Source organism: Pseudophryne corroboree, chromosome 4 (genome assembly GCF_028390025.1).
Source record: "Pseudophryne corroboree isolate aPseCor3 chromosome 4, aPseCor3.hap2, whole genome shotgun sequence".
NCBI lineage: Eukaryota > Metazoa > Chordata > Amphibia > Anura > Myobatrachidae > Pseudophryne > Pseudophryne corroboree.
The window spans coordinates 639,006,347-639,022,213 of NC_086447.1; the positions used below are offsets into that span (position 1 = coordinate 639,006,347).

The 15,867-nt window shown below is 43.8% G+C and overlaps 1 protein-coding gene across 6 annotated transcripts in view; it reads left to right on the top strand.

Annotated features, from left to right (window-relative positions):
• Positions 1-15,867, top strand: part of IPCEF1 (interaction protein for cytohesin exchange factors 1) — a 331,546-nt gene that overhangs the window by 192,028 nt on the left and 123,651 nt on the right. For all 6 annotated transcript variants that reach the window (XM_063917718.1, XM_063917720.1, XM_063917719.1 and 3 more), the window contains one exon: positions 10,046-10,119. In XM_063917718.1, coding sequence (XP_063773788.1) covers positions 10,046-10,119 — 74 coding nt within the window. The remainder of the gene's footprint in view (positions 1-10,045; positions 10,120-15,867) is intronic.

Genomic DNA, 15,867 nt, shown 5'->3' on the forward strand with positions numbered 1-15,867 from the left:
GTGATTCAATGCGTTAACAGGTAAGTCATAAATCATGAATAAGTTCAGGAATTCAAATGAAAGCTTAGAGGGCTCTTTTGTAACCATGGGCTGCATGTTGCCCATCTAATGTATAAGTGTGTGTGGTTTTTTTTTATGCAAAAGATACACATTACTGCACTGAACTTGCAAACCCAAAATGTATAGACACTTGCATATTGTTAACTTCTGGGGCTGTCAGGAGTGGTTAAGCATAGAAATAGACAAGGGTACACCCACAAATATGCTGTTTAGGCTGTGTACAGTATCTCTTTCAGACGCTGGGGCAACAACATGAGAGGATGATGATGAAGATGACTAGTTCGTTGCTTTTGAATGGCTATGTTATGAGACCTCCAGCAGTTGTTACTTTACTAGACTGCAGTTATGTTTTATGAAATCACGCCATCTAGTTGCATTACTTGAATTGATTTTTCCGTTTGGACTACTGTAATCACATTTGATTGCTAATGGGGAAATAACAGATTTTGCAATATGCAACTTTTGCATTTATTAATAGCACTGTCAAGGCATTATTGTCTTCTGTGTATATAATCAATATTATTATTATTATAATATTGTGTACAAGTAGGGTAATATGAGTTTATTCACTATAAACACTGTTAAAGTATATCTGAACACAATCACTATTCCATCTCATCAGGGCCATAGAGAGCTTGGCTAGACCCAGGCAATGTAGGGGTGCATGGCCTAATCATGGAGGTGTTTCTACGCCCCCTTTATAAATAAAATACTGTTAAAGTGCCGCATAGAGATGCAGTGACCAGGCCCGTCATCAGGGGGGTGCTGCAGGCACAGCTGTTCAGGGCCCGGTCTCTCTAACAGTGATGGGAGGGCCTAGGCCGCTCATGCCGCTGCCCGCCCGCCGTTATCCGTCCTCTGTCCGCCCTCCTGCCTCCGCCACTGCCACCCGTTGTTTGCCCGGCTACTGCAGGCTATTGAAAATGTCCCTCTCAAATGGCAGCCGCCTCTGAGGAGACAGTTATTAAAGATACTAGAGGAGGCTCTAATATCTTTAATAACTGTCTCCTTCGAGGCAGAGGACATTTTGGAAGGGGCATTTTCAATAGTTTTACTTGAAACAGGCTGCCGAACAGTCTGCTGCGGCTCCAGCAGTGGCAGCGGCTGCAGGTGGGTGGTTGGGGGAGTTCAAGCATAACCCCTGACAACAAGCAGCTCCCCAGTGTGCAGGCTGCCTATTTTGCCAGTCCCGGGTCCCATAATGTCTGATGGCAGTCCTGGCAGTGACCAGTACAGTGGGGTGCCATGAACCCCTAAGCCAAGGGCAGAGGGCGCTCAGTGTGATCACTCCCCCTCAGTGGCAGCAGCCTCCCTAGAACCACTGCAGCCAAATACACAGCATCTGGGGAGAGAGGCTGCTGCCATCTGTCAGGTAAGAAGTGGGATAGGAGGGTTGTGGGCGCATGGACCAGAGTCCATGCCGGGTCCTTCCAACAAGCCAAGGTAAGTAGTATGTTACCTCCCACACCCCCGCGATGTATGCCTGCCATACATTCTATTGATGTCCACCTCTCTATGAGCCCCATTGCTCTCTTATGTGTGAAAAGAGGAATATAGGTTATAATTTTATAATGATTTGTGAATATTTTTGCATTATATGTTATGCTAATGGTTTATATTTGCTTAGCTTTGGAAAGTATTTACTACAGTGCATCCGGAAATATTCACTGCACTTCACTTTTTCCAAATTTTGTTATGTTACAACCTTATTCCAAAATGGAATAAATTCATTTTTGTCCTTAAAACTCTACACACAATTACCCCATAATGACAACGTGAAATATTTTTTGTTAGATTTTTGCAAATTTATTACAAATAAAAAACTAAGAAATCACATGTACAGAAGTATTCCTTTGCCATGAAGCTCAAAATTTAGCTCAGGTGCATCCTGTTTCCACTGATCATCCTTGAGATGTTCCTACAGCTTAATTGGAGTTCACCTTTGGTAAATTCTGTTGATTGGACATGATTTGGAAAGGAACACACCTGTCTATATTAGAGATGAGCAGGTTTGGTTCCCTGAGAACTGAACCCACACGAACATCCCGTTCCGAGACTGGATCCGAGTCTGGCTCGGGACTTCCCGCGGGACTCAGAAACCAGAACGAGGCAAAACGCCATCATCCCGCTGTCGGATTCTCGCGGGTTTTGGATCCCATATAAACATCCGCGCATCACCGTCATTTTCACTCGGGACTTGGAGAGTGAGGGTGACAGACCTCTGTCTCTCTCTGTGCGTGGTGCCGTCGGGTGGGGTTAGTGTGAGCTCTGTAGGGGTGGTGCTGCAGTCACTGTGGTGTACCTGTGCTGTGTTAGGAGTACTGTCCTGGCAGTCACTGGTGTTTCATGTGCTGTTATGGCCGGGTGCTGCAGCTGTACATGGGTGTTGCTGTCCTGGCTGTCACTGTGTTGTACAGGGTGCAGGGGCACTGTCGTCCTCCTGTATGCTGTAAAATATAAGGGTGCTGTTGGCCCTGTATGTTGTAAAAATTCAGAGGTGCAGATGTTAAAAATTAAAAACGCACTGCTGTATGCTTTAAAATATAGGGTGCTGCTGTTTAAAAAACATTACACTGGGCCTGTATGCTTTAAGTATACAAGGGTGCTGTGAAAATAAATGGGCACTGTTCTGTGTGCTGTAATAATAAAGGGGTGCTGTCCTGTGAAATGGAGAACAACAATTTGGAGGAAAAAATAGTGGAAGATCTGGAACCACTTCCAGTTCCTAGTACTAGTGATGAAGCTGCTGCTGCCACCAGTCAGGACATTGGCGATGCAATTCCATCAACGTCGTCTGCTAAGGCTGATGCCCAATGTCATAGCGGACATGTAAAATCCAAGAAGCAAAAATAAATAATCAGACAAAAAACTTAATTATCTGACGAGAAACGTAAAATTGGTAATGTGCAATTCACGACACGAAGTGGCAAGGAAAGGCTAAGGCCTTGGCCTATGTTCATGAATGGTGGCTCAGCTTCTCATGAGGATGGAAGCCCTCCTCCCTCTCGAAAAATGAAAAAAATTAAGCTTGTTAAAGCACAGGAAAATACAACTGTGTGTTCAGAGTTATCACAAATCCCCAAGGAGAGTCCAAGTGTGTCCGCGGTTGCGATGTCTAGGCCTGACCTCCACAAGACTGTATGGAAAGAGGAGGCTCATAACGCCATTTGCACGCCCCCTGCAAGTGCTGGGAAGAGCACCGCCAGTCCAGTTGCTGATATTGAGATTGAGGATGTTACTGTAGTCTTACACCAGGATGAGGAGGATATAGGTGTAGCTGGTGCTGAGGAGGAAGTTGACAATGAGGAATCTGATGGTGATGTGGTTTGTTTGAATAAGGACCCAGTGGAGACAGTTGTTGTCCGTGGGTTGAATGGGCAAAATACCAAAAAAGCCACTTCCTTTTTTTTTTCTTCTTAGCATTATGTGCTGTTTGGGGCCTAGTTTTTAAAACTGCCATCCTGTCTGCCACTGCAGTGCCACTCCTAGATGGGCCAGGTGTTTGTGCCACCCACTTGTGTCACTTAGCTTAGTCATCCAGCGACCTTGGTGCAACCTTTTGGCCTAAAAACAATATTGTGAGGTATGAGGTTTTCAGAATAGACTGGAATAAATGGAAATGAATGTTATTGAGGTTAATAATACCGTAAGATCAAAATTATCCCCAAATGATGTGATTTTAGCTGTTTTGTTTTTTTCCAAAAATCATGTAGATCCAAAACCAGAACCCGATAGGTTGGTTTTGGCAAAACCAATCCAGATCCAAAACTTGAGCAGGGATCCAGATCCAAAACCAAAACACAAAAAACGAAAAAGTGCCCGCCGCACTTCTCCCTCTATATAAGGTTCCACACTTGACGGTGCATATCAGAGCACCAACCAAGCATGAAGTCAAAGGAATTGTCTGTAGACCTCCGAGACAGGATTGTCTCGAGGCACAAATCTGGGGAAGGGTACAGAAATATGTCTGCTGCTTTTAAGGTCCCAATGAGCACAGTGGCGTCCATCATCCGCAAGTGGAAGAAGTTCTGAACCCCCCGGACTCTTCCTAGAACTGGCCGGCCATCTATACTAAGTGATAGGGGGAGAAGGATCCTAGTCATGGAGGTGACCAAGAACCCGATGGTCACTCTGTCAGAGCTAGAGCATTCCTCTGTGGAGAGACAAGAGCCTTCCAGAAGGACAACCATCTCTGCAGCAGTCCACCAATCAGGCCTGTATGGTAAATTGGCTAGACATTAGTAAAAAGCACATGGCATCCTGCCTGTAGTTTGCCAAAATGCACCTGAAGGACTCTCAGACCATGAGAAACAAAATTTTCTGATCTGATAAGACAGATTGTACTCTTTGCCGTGAATGCCAGGCATCATGTTTGGAGGAAACCATGCACCAGGCTAATACCATACCTTCAGTGAAGCATGGCAGCATCATGCTGTGGGGATGTTTTCCGTGGCAGGAACTGGGAGACTATTCAGGATAGAGATAAAGATGAATGCAGCAATGTACAAAGACATCCTGGATGAAAACCTGCTCCAGAGCGCTCTTCACCTTAGACTGGGGCAATGGCCCTAAGCACACAGGCATCAAGATATCAAAGGATTGCCTACAGGACAACTCTGTGAATGTCCTTGAGTGGCCCAGCCACAGCCCAGACTTGAATCCGATTGAAGATCTCTGGAGAGATCTTCAAATGGCTGTGCACCGATTCTTCCCATGCAACCTGATGGCACTCGAGAGGTGCTGCAAAGAGGAATGGGCAAAACTGCCCAAAAATAGGTGTGCCTAGCTTATGGCATCATATTCAAAAAGACTTGAGGCTGTAATTGCTGCCAAAGGTGCATCAACAAAGTATTGAGCAAAGGCTGTGAGTACTTATGTATATGTTACATAGTTGGTGAGGTTGAAAAAAGACCAATGACTATCAAGTTCAACCTGAATTGTAAAATTAAATATCATTTAGATGCTGTAACCTTGGATATTTCTATCCGTTAGGAATTTATCTAATCCATTTTTAAGCTTATTTAGTGAATCCACCATTGGGTCATTCCATGGTAACAAACGTTACATTTTGACTAAACAGATCATGTGAAATATATTTGAGCATGTGTTTTGAATATTTTGTGCAAAGTAAATGTTGTTTGTGTGGTACAGGATATGCTTTAATTCTGATGCAAAGTTTGGCATCTTGTCATTGTTAGATGCTTTGAGAGAGAGGATTGAAAACGGGTAACAAACGTTACATGTGTTTTTATGTAATGATCCCATTACTACCTCCTCTGGTAGAGAATTCCAAATCCTTACTGCAAAGAACCCTTTCCTTCATTGTGTATGAAATTTTTTTCTTTTAATCTAAGGGGGTGTCCTCGTGTCCTGTGTAGCGGTTTTTTCTTTCTTCTTATAAACAGATCATCTGATAAGTCCTTGTATTGTCCCTTAATGTGTGTATATATGTATATATAATATATATATAAAGAAATGGCAAGGCAATAAAGGGAAACTTATCCTTACCAATTTGAGTCAGCCTGCGTGAGTGCCGCCACACACCCTTCTTTATATTGTTGGCTTATGCTAAGCTAACTAGGAGGGCACCGCAGCACAGTTTACTTTTACTATCGGAGTGCCTGAAATTCTCTATTGTTGTGTGTATACATATATATATATATATATATATTAATAATGTCCCCTCTCATCCGCCTCTTTTCAGTGTAAACATATCTAACCTTGTGAGTCTTTCCTCATAATTTAGTGCCTCTAACCCCTTAACCAGGTTGGTGTCTCGCCTCTGAACTATTTCTAGTTCCAAGATATATTTTTTTTATAGTGCTGTGCCCAGAACTGTACACAATATTCCAGATGCGGCCATACCAATGATTTATACAGTGGCAGGATTACACTCTCATCCCTTGTCTCCATTCCCCCGTTTTATGCAAGCTAACACCTTATTTGCTTTTGTTGCTGCATTTTGACAATGCGTACTGTTACTGAGTCTATTATCGATGAGCACCCCCATATCTTTTTCACCCACCGATATCCCTACATTTTCGCCATTTAGTTTATATGCTGCCCGATTATTCTTAATCCCAAAGTGCATAACTTTAAATTTTTCTATATTGAACCTCATTCTCCATTTGTCTGCCCAGACCTCCAGTCTGGATAAGTCATTCTGTAGAGACTCAACATCCTTATCTGAATTAATTACTCGACACAGTTTATTATTGACTGCGATAATTGACACTGTGCTTTCTAGGCCCATTCCTAGGTCATTAATATGTTAAACAGCAATGGCCTGACTACTGAACCCTTCGGTATTCCACTAAGCACTGAGGCCCATTCAGAGAACTTCCCATTAATCACTACTTGCTGTTCCCTGTTGTACAGCCAAAAACTTACTCAAGTACAAATAGTGTTACCCACCCCAAGCTCTCTCAATTTTAAAATTAGTCTCTTATGTGGCACTGTGTCAAAGGCCTTAGCAAAGTGCAGAAAAACCACATCCACTGCTTTACCCTGATCAATATTTTTGCTCACTTTCTCATAGAAGCTTATTTAGTTTGACATGACCTGTCCTTCACAAAACCATGTTGATTCCTATTAATAACCTTGGAGGTATCTAAGTACTCCGGTATACTAACCCTTAATATACCTTCCAGTATTTTCCCAACTATAGATGTCAAACTTACTGGTCTATTGTTGCCGGAATGAGTTTTAATTCCCTTTTTAAATATTGGGACTACCTCTGCTGTACGCCAGTCCTTTGGTATCATTCCTGATGTACTTGACTCACTGAAATTCAAATATAGGGCCTCGATAGCTCTGAGTTAAGTTCCATAAGAACCCTGGGGTGTAGTCCATCCGGCCCAGGAGATTTATTTATCTTAATTTTATTTAGTCTCTCCCATACTACATCCTTGTTTAAACCATGTACTTAGCAACGGGTCATTTTTATCGCTGATGTTGTGCACTACTCCCGTCAACTGGTCATCTCTCGTGAATACTGATGAAAATAATTTATTCAATAAATCTGTTTTTTCCGTATCGTCATTAATACAAGACATCCAACACGCCCTTTAGTGATCCAATATTTTCCTTTTTTAACCTTTTACCGTTTATGTACTTAAAGAACTTTTTGGGGTTTGTTTTACTATCCTTTGCAATTTGTTTTTCATTTTCAATTTTGGCTGCTCTGATTTCTTTTTTGCATTTTTTTTACATTCTCTGTAGAACTGGAATGATTCTGCCTTCCCGTCAGACTTAAATGCTTTGAAAGATCGCCTCTTTTTATCCATATGTTCCTTAACTACCGTTAAGGGGGTCATTCTGGCGTTTGGCCGCCGTTTCATGGGTTTGGTCTGGCCAACGCAGGCGTGGCCGAACCAAACGGGGGGCGGGCCGCAGCGGCTGCGTGACGGGGAGCGATGAGTAGCTCCCAGCCAACACGCTAAAGCTGCGCTGGCCGGGAGCTACTCTTGAAGTGCAAAAGCATCGCCGCTGTGCGATGCCTTTGCTCTTCTGCGAGGGGGGGCCGGACTGACATGCGGGGCGGCTTAGCCCTGTGCTGGGCATCCCCCCGCATGTCAGGGAAGAAGATCGTAGCTGTGCTAAATGTAGCACAGCTACGATAAACTCGGAATGACCCCCTAAAGCCACATTGGTTTGAATTTACTACTCCTGTTTTTGTTTACCTTGAGGATGAACAAATGAGTGTACTTATTGAGTTCCGTTGTAAAAACATCCCATATTTCAGCCATATTTTTACCATAAACAAAATTTCCCAATTGATGTCCTTCATTGCTTGTTTCAGCAAGTTAAAGTTAGCTTTTCTAAAGTTAAAAGTCTTAGTTAGACCCTTACAGTGTTTTTGGAAGCTGATATCAAATGTGATCATATTATGATCACTATTTCCCGAGGTCTCCCCTACTGAAGCATTTGTTATTATCTCCGTATTATTAGTTTGTACTAGGTCTAGTAATGTCCTTTGTCTAGTTGGTTCCTCGATTACCTGGGACAAGTAATGATCTTTTAGTATGTTTAAGAATTTGTTTCCACTAGCTGTATTTACTGTTTCGGTGTTCCAAATTATGTCCAGGTAATTAAAGTCCCCTATGATAATGACCTCCCCAGTCCTGCAGATTTTTTGATTTACTGCAAGAGATTTAATTTGTCAGACATACTAATATCTGGTGGTTTGTAGCATGTCCCTATTAAAAGCTTTTTTGTATCTTTACCCCCACTCAAAATCTCAACCCATAATAACTCCACGTTATCACCAGTCCCCTCGTAAATGACCTCCTTTACATGAGGTTCTAAAAATGGCTTAACATAAAGACAAACATCTCCTCCTTTTTTATTAGTCCTATCTCTCCTGAAGAGGGTGTACATTCCCTGTTTGATGCATAGTCATGAGAATTGTCCCACTGTGTCTCTGTAATGCCTATGATATCATATTGGTCATTAAGTGCAACCGTTTCTAATTCCCCCATTTTACTTGTAAGGCTTCTTGCATTTGCAAGCATACACTTAAGTTTAGTACTTCCCTGAACTGCAAGTTTAGTTGTAGACGTTTCATTAGGAAGTTGAGTTTTCCTTGATTTACAATAGCTGACTATTATTCTCCTTCCCCCCCCCCCTCTCCACCCCCATTATACTTTATAGATCCCGCTTTTCTACTTTCTCTAGTTGTCCCACTAATTCTTTCTTGTCCCTCCCACCCCAGGCGCCTAGTTTAAAATCTCCTCCAACCTTCTAAGTATCCTTCCCCCCAGCACTGCTGCCCCCTCCTCATTCAGGTGCAATCCGTTGCGACAAAAAGGTTGGCCCCTGACTGAGAAGTCCGCCCAGTGTTCCCACATACCCCTCTTTACTACACCAGTCTCTAAGCCACACATTTACCTCCCTAATCTCCATCTGCCTCCCTAGACTAGTTTTTTCTTAGTTTTTTATTTTTAATAAATTTGCAAATATCTCAAACTTTTTTCACGCTGTCATTATGGGGTATTGTGTATAGAATTCTGAGGGGGAAAAAGGAATTCCATATTGGAATAAGGTTGTAACATAACAAAAAGTGGAAAAAAGTGCTGTGAATACTTTCCGGATGCACTGTAATGTGCTGATTTTGCAAATGTAATACATACAGTTTTCTCTATTTTTGATGCATAATTACATTGCATACATTATTTCTTTTAAACTGCAATGCCACATAAACCAGTACATTCACTATTAAGTATTTGCTGAAGTATAGAATGTTTTATATGCAGTTTTTAATGTATGCTCACTGTAATGTTCGTATACCATTAATAGCTTTACTGGCTGTATTAAAACTTGAAAAAGGTTGTACTGTACTAAAGAAACCCTTGATACTCTGCTTTATCATAGTAAATTATGTTCTGGTTGTAACAGCATGTACTGTTATGTCTGTGTGGCAGTTGAACGCATAAAGTCTGCATAACTGCTCCATCATTGCTTGTATGAAACGTGGATATTCCCGAATGCTTACTGTGGTTAGATGGATCTCTGCAACCAGATCAACCCTGTCCATATTCTTTGTTTTATAGCCGTTATCATTGTCAGAACACCGATAGACATGCCCTATCCTTGTTGCAAAGATGCACCTGAAAATAGCCATATATGTGTGTACTGCCAACTCTGCAAATCCCACAATTTTGCTGACGTGTTGTACAACTGTCCCATTACCATCCAATTACGCCCCTTAAGCCGCAAATGGAGATGTGTCTGAGTTGTGTATGATCCCGCAGTGGCCATAGTTGCAAACTCTCTACTCCAAAGCATGTGAAGATACAGCCACAAAAAGTGACTTTGCTTTCAGCCACCGCATTAGTCCACCAATGTGTAAGGGATGCGGCTTACAGTGTCTGATTCCTGTACTTTTTTCATTTTTCAATTTATTCTGTTAGCCCAGAAGCATGTATCCCACTGCTGGTGTTACTTTGTTTTACTTTATGGTCATATGTAAAATTATACGTTGCAGGCTGAAAAAGCAGACGGATTCATCAATCTTCCGGACTTCATCATAAACCCTGCAATCGAATGCAAGAAAAAACAGTAAGTAGAAGAACAGCTTGTATTTATTTTGTTTATACCTACAGCTTGTCTAGTACCATCATACAGGTTTCCCGGCCTAGATGTTTATCACAATGTAAGTGGTGGAGGACTCCTAATCATAATAGAATATTTTTCTTTATAACATGGCTGACAATATGCTTACAAAAAGTGTTCCCTAACAAAATGGCATGCATCATACAGTTATATGTTGTACATTGTCACCCTATTTCAAACGTTTTGCATGCCAGGTATTGGATTCTCAAGCAATATGTTCAGCAACTCTAAAAAATTACTAAAATTGGTTTGGCCAATCAGTCAGAGACTGTGGGCCTAATTCAGAGTTCATTGCAGTAGCAAATTTGTTAGCATTTGGGCAAAACCATGTGCACTGCAGGTGTGGCAGATATAACATTTGCAGAGAGAGTTAGATTTGGGTATTTACCCTGCACAGAAACAAAATAACCCACCCAAATCTAATTCTCTCTGCAATTGTTATATCTGCCCCCCCCCCCTGCAGTGCACATGGTTTTGCCCAACTTCTAACAGATTTGCTGCTGCGATCAACTCTGAATTACCCCCTAAGACCCAAAAATATGTATAAGTACCACATGTCCACCAAACCGCTATACATGCTATCAGAACTCACAACATGCTCCTAAACCACCTCATATACTATCAGACTTCTCCACATACCATCACATGCCCCAACGTACCTCCTCAAAAGGCATCTTGCCTGTCCCCCACTAACTGTTGGCACCTCTTTATAGATGGAAATATCTGTACAATAACAAAATACAAGTAACAATTCAGATTTTCATACAGTAACAAAAAGTGAAAAATAGACGTTTTCTCAGTTTAAAAAAAAAAAGGAATAATACAATACCAGGGGTCAGGAATATTTCTGGCAAAAATACAGTACAAGTCCAGTGTGCCAAATGACACACCCACAATTAGAACTCTGAATGCCCCAGTTCTGATAGTCCCATATCTTGCATTAAAATGAAACCGGGAAAAAGCAATAGAGTAGATCAAAGCATTAAGCTGCTATCAACATTAATAGCGAAACATAGATCTGGCAGCAGCTGATGCCCTGCTAAAGTTAAACGTAGGCTACAATCAGGACCGGCAACAGAAATCTTGGGGCCGGTACATTGACATTTCTGCCCCCTTCAATGACAGACCCTCACATCACTAAATTATTATTATTATTATTTATTATAAAAAAACACAGAGATAATATTAAATACACATTGTGATAAAAATAACATTATGCCCGCAAATTCAACAATATTAAAATCTTTTTTTTTCTTATGCCCTGAGCAGCACTTCCTGCTGTCTTATTAAACCCACTGGGCCACTTACCAACACAGCATGGTAGTGCCGCTATCCTGCCCGGCTTTCCATCTGATCCTCTTAGTTGGATGGTATGCCATGGCAGTGACAGCTCAGGGAGAGACAGAGGAGGGAGGGAAGGACGGACAGGCACAGCGTTGTGCAGTGCATCATGATGTCATTCCGGGATCGGACAAAATTACCAGGGGGTTACCAGAGGGGGGTCCGTAGCTCCGTCCTAATTAACTAGGTTTCTCTATCGTCCTAAGTGGATGCTGGGGTTCCTGAAAGGACCATGGGGAATAGCGGCTCCGCAGGAGACAGGGCACAAAAAAGTAAAGCTTTTACCAGATCAGGTGGTGTGCACTGGCTCCTCCCCCTATGACCCTCCTCCAGACTCCAGTTAGATTTTGTGCCCGAACGAGAAGGGTGCAATCTAGGTGGCTCTCCTAAAGAGCTGCTTAGAGAAAGTTTAGCTTAGGTTTTTTACTTTACAGTGAGTCCTGCTGGCAACAGGATCACTGCAACGAGGGACTTAGGGGAGAAGTAGTGAACTCACCTGCGTGCAGAGTGGATTTGCTGCTTGGCTACTGGACACTAGCTCCAGAGGGACGATCACAGGTACAGCCTGGATGGTCACCGGAGCCGCGCCGCCGGCCCCCTTGCAGACGCTGAAGAGAGAAGAGGTCCAAAATCGGCGGCTGAAGACTCCTGAGTCTTCATAAAGGTAGCGCACAGCACTGCAGCTGTGCGCCATTTTCCTCTCAGCACACTTCACACAACAGTCACTGAGGGTGCAGAGCGCTGGGGGGGGCGCTCTGAGAGGCAAATAAAAACCTTATTAGAGGCAAAAAATACCTCACATATAGCCCACAGAGGCTATATGGAGATATTTAACCCCTGCCTAACTTCAAAAATAGCGGGAGACGAGCCCGCCGAAAAAGGGGCGGGGCCTATCTCCTCAGCACACAGCGCCATTTTCTCTCACAGAAAAGCTGGAGAGAAGGCTCCCAGGCTCTCCCCTGCACTGCACTACAGAAACAGGGTTAAAACAGAGAGGGGGGGCACTGATTTTGGCGATATTGTATATATATAAAAGATGCTATAAGGGAGAAACACTTATATAAGGTTGTCCCTATATAATTATAGCGTTTTTGGTGTGTGCTGGCAGACTCTCCCTCTGTCTCCCCAATGGGCTAGTGGGTCCTGTCCTCTGTCAGAGCATTCCCGGTGTGTGTGCTATGTGTCGGTACGTGTGTGTCGACATGTATGAGGACGATGTTGGTGAGGAGGCGGAGAAATTGCCTGTAATGGTGATGTCACTCTCTAGGGAGTCGACACCGGAATGGATGGCTTATTTAGAGAATTACGTGAGAATGTCAACACGCTGCAAGGTCGGTTGACGACATGAGACGGCCGACAATCTATTAGGACCGGTCCAGGCGTCTCAGAAACACCGTCAGGGGTTTTAAAAACGCCCATTTACCTCAGTCGGTCGACACAGACACAGACACGGACACTGAATACAGTGTCGACGGTGAATAAACAAACGTATTTCTCATTAGGGCCACACGTTAAGGGCAATGAAGGAGGTGTTACGTGTTTCTGATACTACAAGTACCACAAGAAAGGGTATTATGTGGGAGTGAAAAAACTACCTGTAGTTTTTCCTGAATCAGATAAAATAAAATGAAGTGTGTGAGGATGCGTAGGGTTACCCCGATAGCAAATATTGGCGTTATACCCTTTCCCGCCAGAAATTAGGGTACGTTGGGAAACACCCCTTAGGGTGATAAGGCGCTCACACGCTTATCAAGTGGCGTTACCGTCTCCAGATACGGCCGCCCTCAAGGAGCCAGCTGATAGGAAGCTGGAAAAATATCCTAAAAAGTATATACACACATACGGTGGTTATACTGCGACCAGCGATCGCCATCAGCCTGGAGATGCAGTGCTGGGTTGGCTTGGTCGGATTCCCTGACTGAAAATATTTTATTCATGTAGAGCATTTAATAGGATGCATTCTATATATATGTATGTGAGATGCACAGAGGGATATTTGCTCTCTGGCATCAAGATAAGTGCGTTGTCCATATCTCCCAGAAGATGTCAGGGACACGACAGTGGTCAGGTGATACAGATCCCATACGGCAGATGGAAGTATTGCTGTATAAAGGGAAGGAGTTATTTGGGGGTCGGTCCATCGGACCTGGGGACCACAGCAACAGCTGGGAAATCCAACCTTTTTTACCCCAAGTTACATCTCAGCTAAAAAAGACACCGTCTTTTCAGCCTCAATCTTTCCTTTCCCATGAGGGCATGCAGGCAAAAGGCCAGTCATATCTGCCCAGACATAGAGGTAAGGGAAGTAGACTGCAGCAGGCAGCCCTTTCCCAGGAAAAGAAGCCCTCCACCGCGTCTGCCAAGTCCTCAGCATGACGCTGGGGCCGTGCAAGCGGACTCAAGGTGGGGGGGTAGTCTCAAGAGTCTCAGGGCGCAGTGGGATCACTCGCAAGTTGACCCCTAGATCGTACGAGTATTATCCCAGGGGTAAAGATTGGAGAGTCGAGACATCTTCTCCTCGCAGGTTCCTGAAGTCTGCTTTACCAACGGCTCCCTCCGACAGGGAGGCAGCATTGGAAACAATTCACAAGCTGTATATCCAGCAGGTGATAATCAAAGTACCCCTCCTACGACAAGGAAAAGGGTATTATTTTTCCACACTATATGGTGGTACTGAAGCCAGACGGCTTGGTGACACATAGTCTAAATCTAAAATGTTTTGAACACTTACATAAAAGGTTCAAATCGAGATAAAGTCACTCAGAGCAGTGATAGCGAACCGGAAAAAAGGGGACTATATGGTGTCCCTGGACATCAAGGATTACCTCCATGTCCAAATTTTGTCCTTCTCATCAAGGGTACCTCTGGTTCGTGGTACAGAACTGTCAATATCAGTTTCAGACGATGCCGTTTGAATTATCCACGGCACCCCGGGCCTTTTTACCAAGGTAATGGCCGAAAAGATGTTTCTTCAAAGAAAAAAGGCATCTAAATTATCCCTTACTTGCACGACCTAAAAAGGGCAAGTTCCAGAGAACAGTTGGAGGTCGGAAGAGCACTATCTAAAGTAGTTCTTCGACGGCACGACTGGATTCTAAATATTCCAAGAATCGCAGCTGTTTTCCGACGATACGTCTGCTGTTCCTAGGGATGATTCTGGACACGGTTCAGAAAAAGGTTTTTCTTCCCGAGGAAAAAGCCAAGGAGTTATCCGACCTGTCAGGAACCTCCTAAAACCAGGAAAGGTGTCTGTACATCAATGCACAAGAGTCCTGGGAAAAATGGTGGCTTTTTACGAAGCAATTCCATTCGGCAGATTCCATGCAAGAATTTTCCAAAGGGATCTGTTGGACAAATGGTCAGGGTCGCATCCTCAGATGCACCTGCGAATAACCCTGTCGCCAAGGACAAGGGTATATCTTCTGTGGTGGTTGCAAAAGGCTCATCTATTGGAGGGCCGCAGATTCGGCATACAGGATTTGATCCTGGTGACCACGGACGCCAGCCTGAGAGGCTGGGGAGCAGTCACACAAGGAAGAAACTTCCAGGGGGTATGGACGAACCTGGAAAAGTCTCTTCACATAAACATTCTGGTACTAAGAGCAATCTAAAATGCTCTAAGCCAGGCGGAACCACTCCTGCAAGGAAAACCGGTGTTGATTCAGTCGGACAACATCACGGCGGTCGCCCATGTAAACAGACAGGGCGGCACAAGAAGCAGGAGTGCAATGGCAGAAGCTGCCAAGATTCTTCGCTGGGCGGAAATCACGTAATAGCACTGTCAGCAGTGTTCTTCCCGGGCGTGGACAACTGGGAAGCAGACTTCCTCAGCAGACACGATATTCACCCGGGAGAGTGGGGTCTTCATCCAGAAGTTTTCCACATGCTAATAAACTGTTGGGAAAGACCAATGGTAGACATGATGGCGTCTCGCCTCAACAAGAAACTGGACAAGTATTGCGCCAGGTCAAGAGATCCACAGGCAATAGCTGTGGACGCACTGGTAACACCTTGGGTGTACAAATCAGTATATGTGTTTCCTCCTCTGCCTCTCATACCAAAGGTATTGAAGATTATACGGTGAAGAGGAGTAAGAACAATACTAGTGGCTCCGGATTGGCCAAGAAGGACTTGGTACCCGGAACTTCAAGAGTTGGTCACGGACGACCCGTGCCCTCTACTTCTGAGAAGGGACCTGCTACAACAGGGTCCCTGTCTCTTTCAAGACTTACCGCGGCTGCGTTTGACGGCATGGCGGTTGAACGCCAGATCCTAAAAGGGAAAGGCATTCCAGAAGAAGTCATTCCTACCTTGATTAAGGCAAGGAAGGAAGTCACCGCGAAACATTATCAC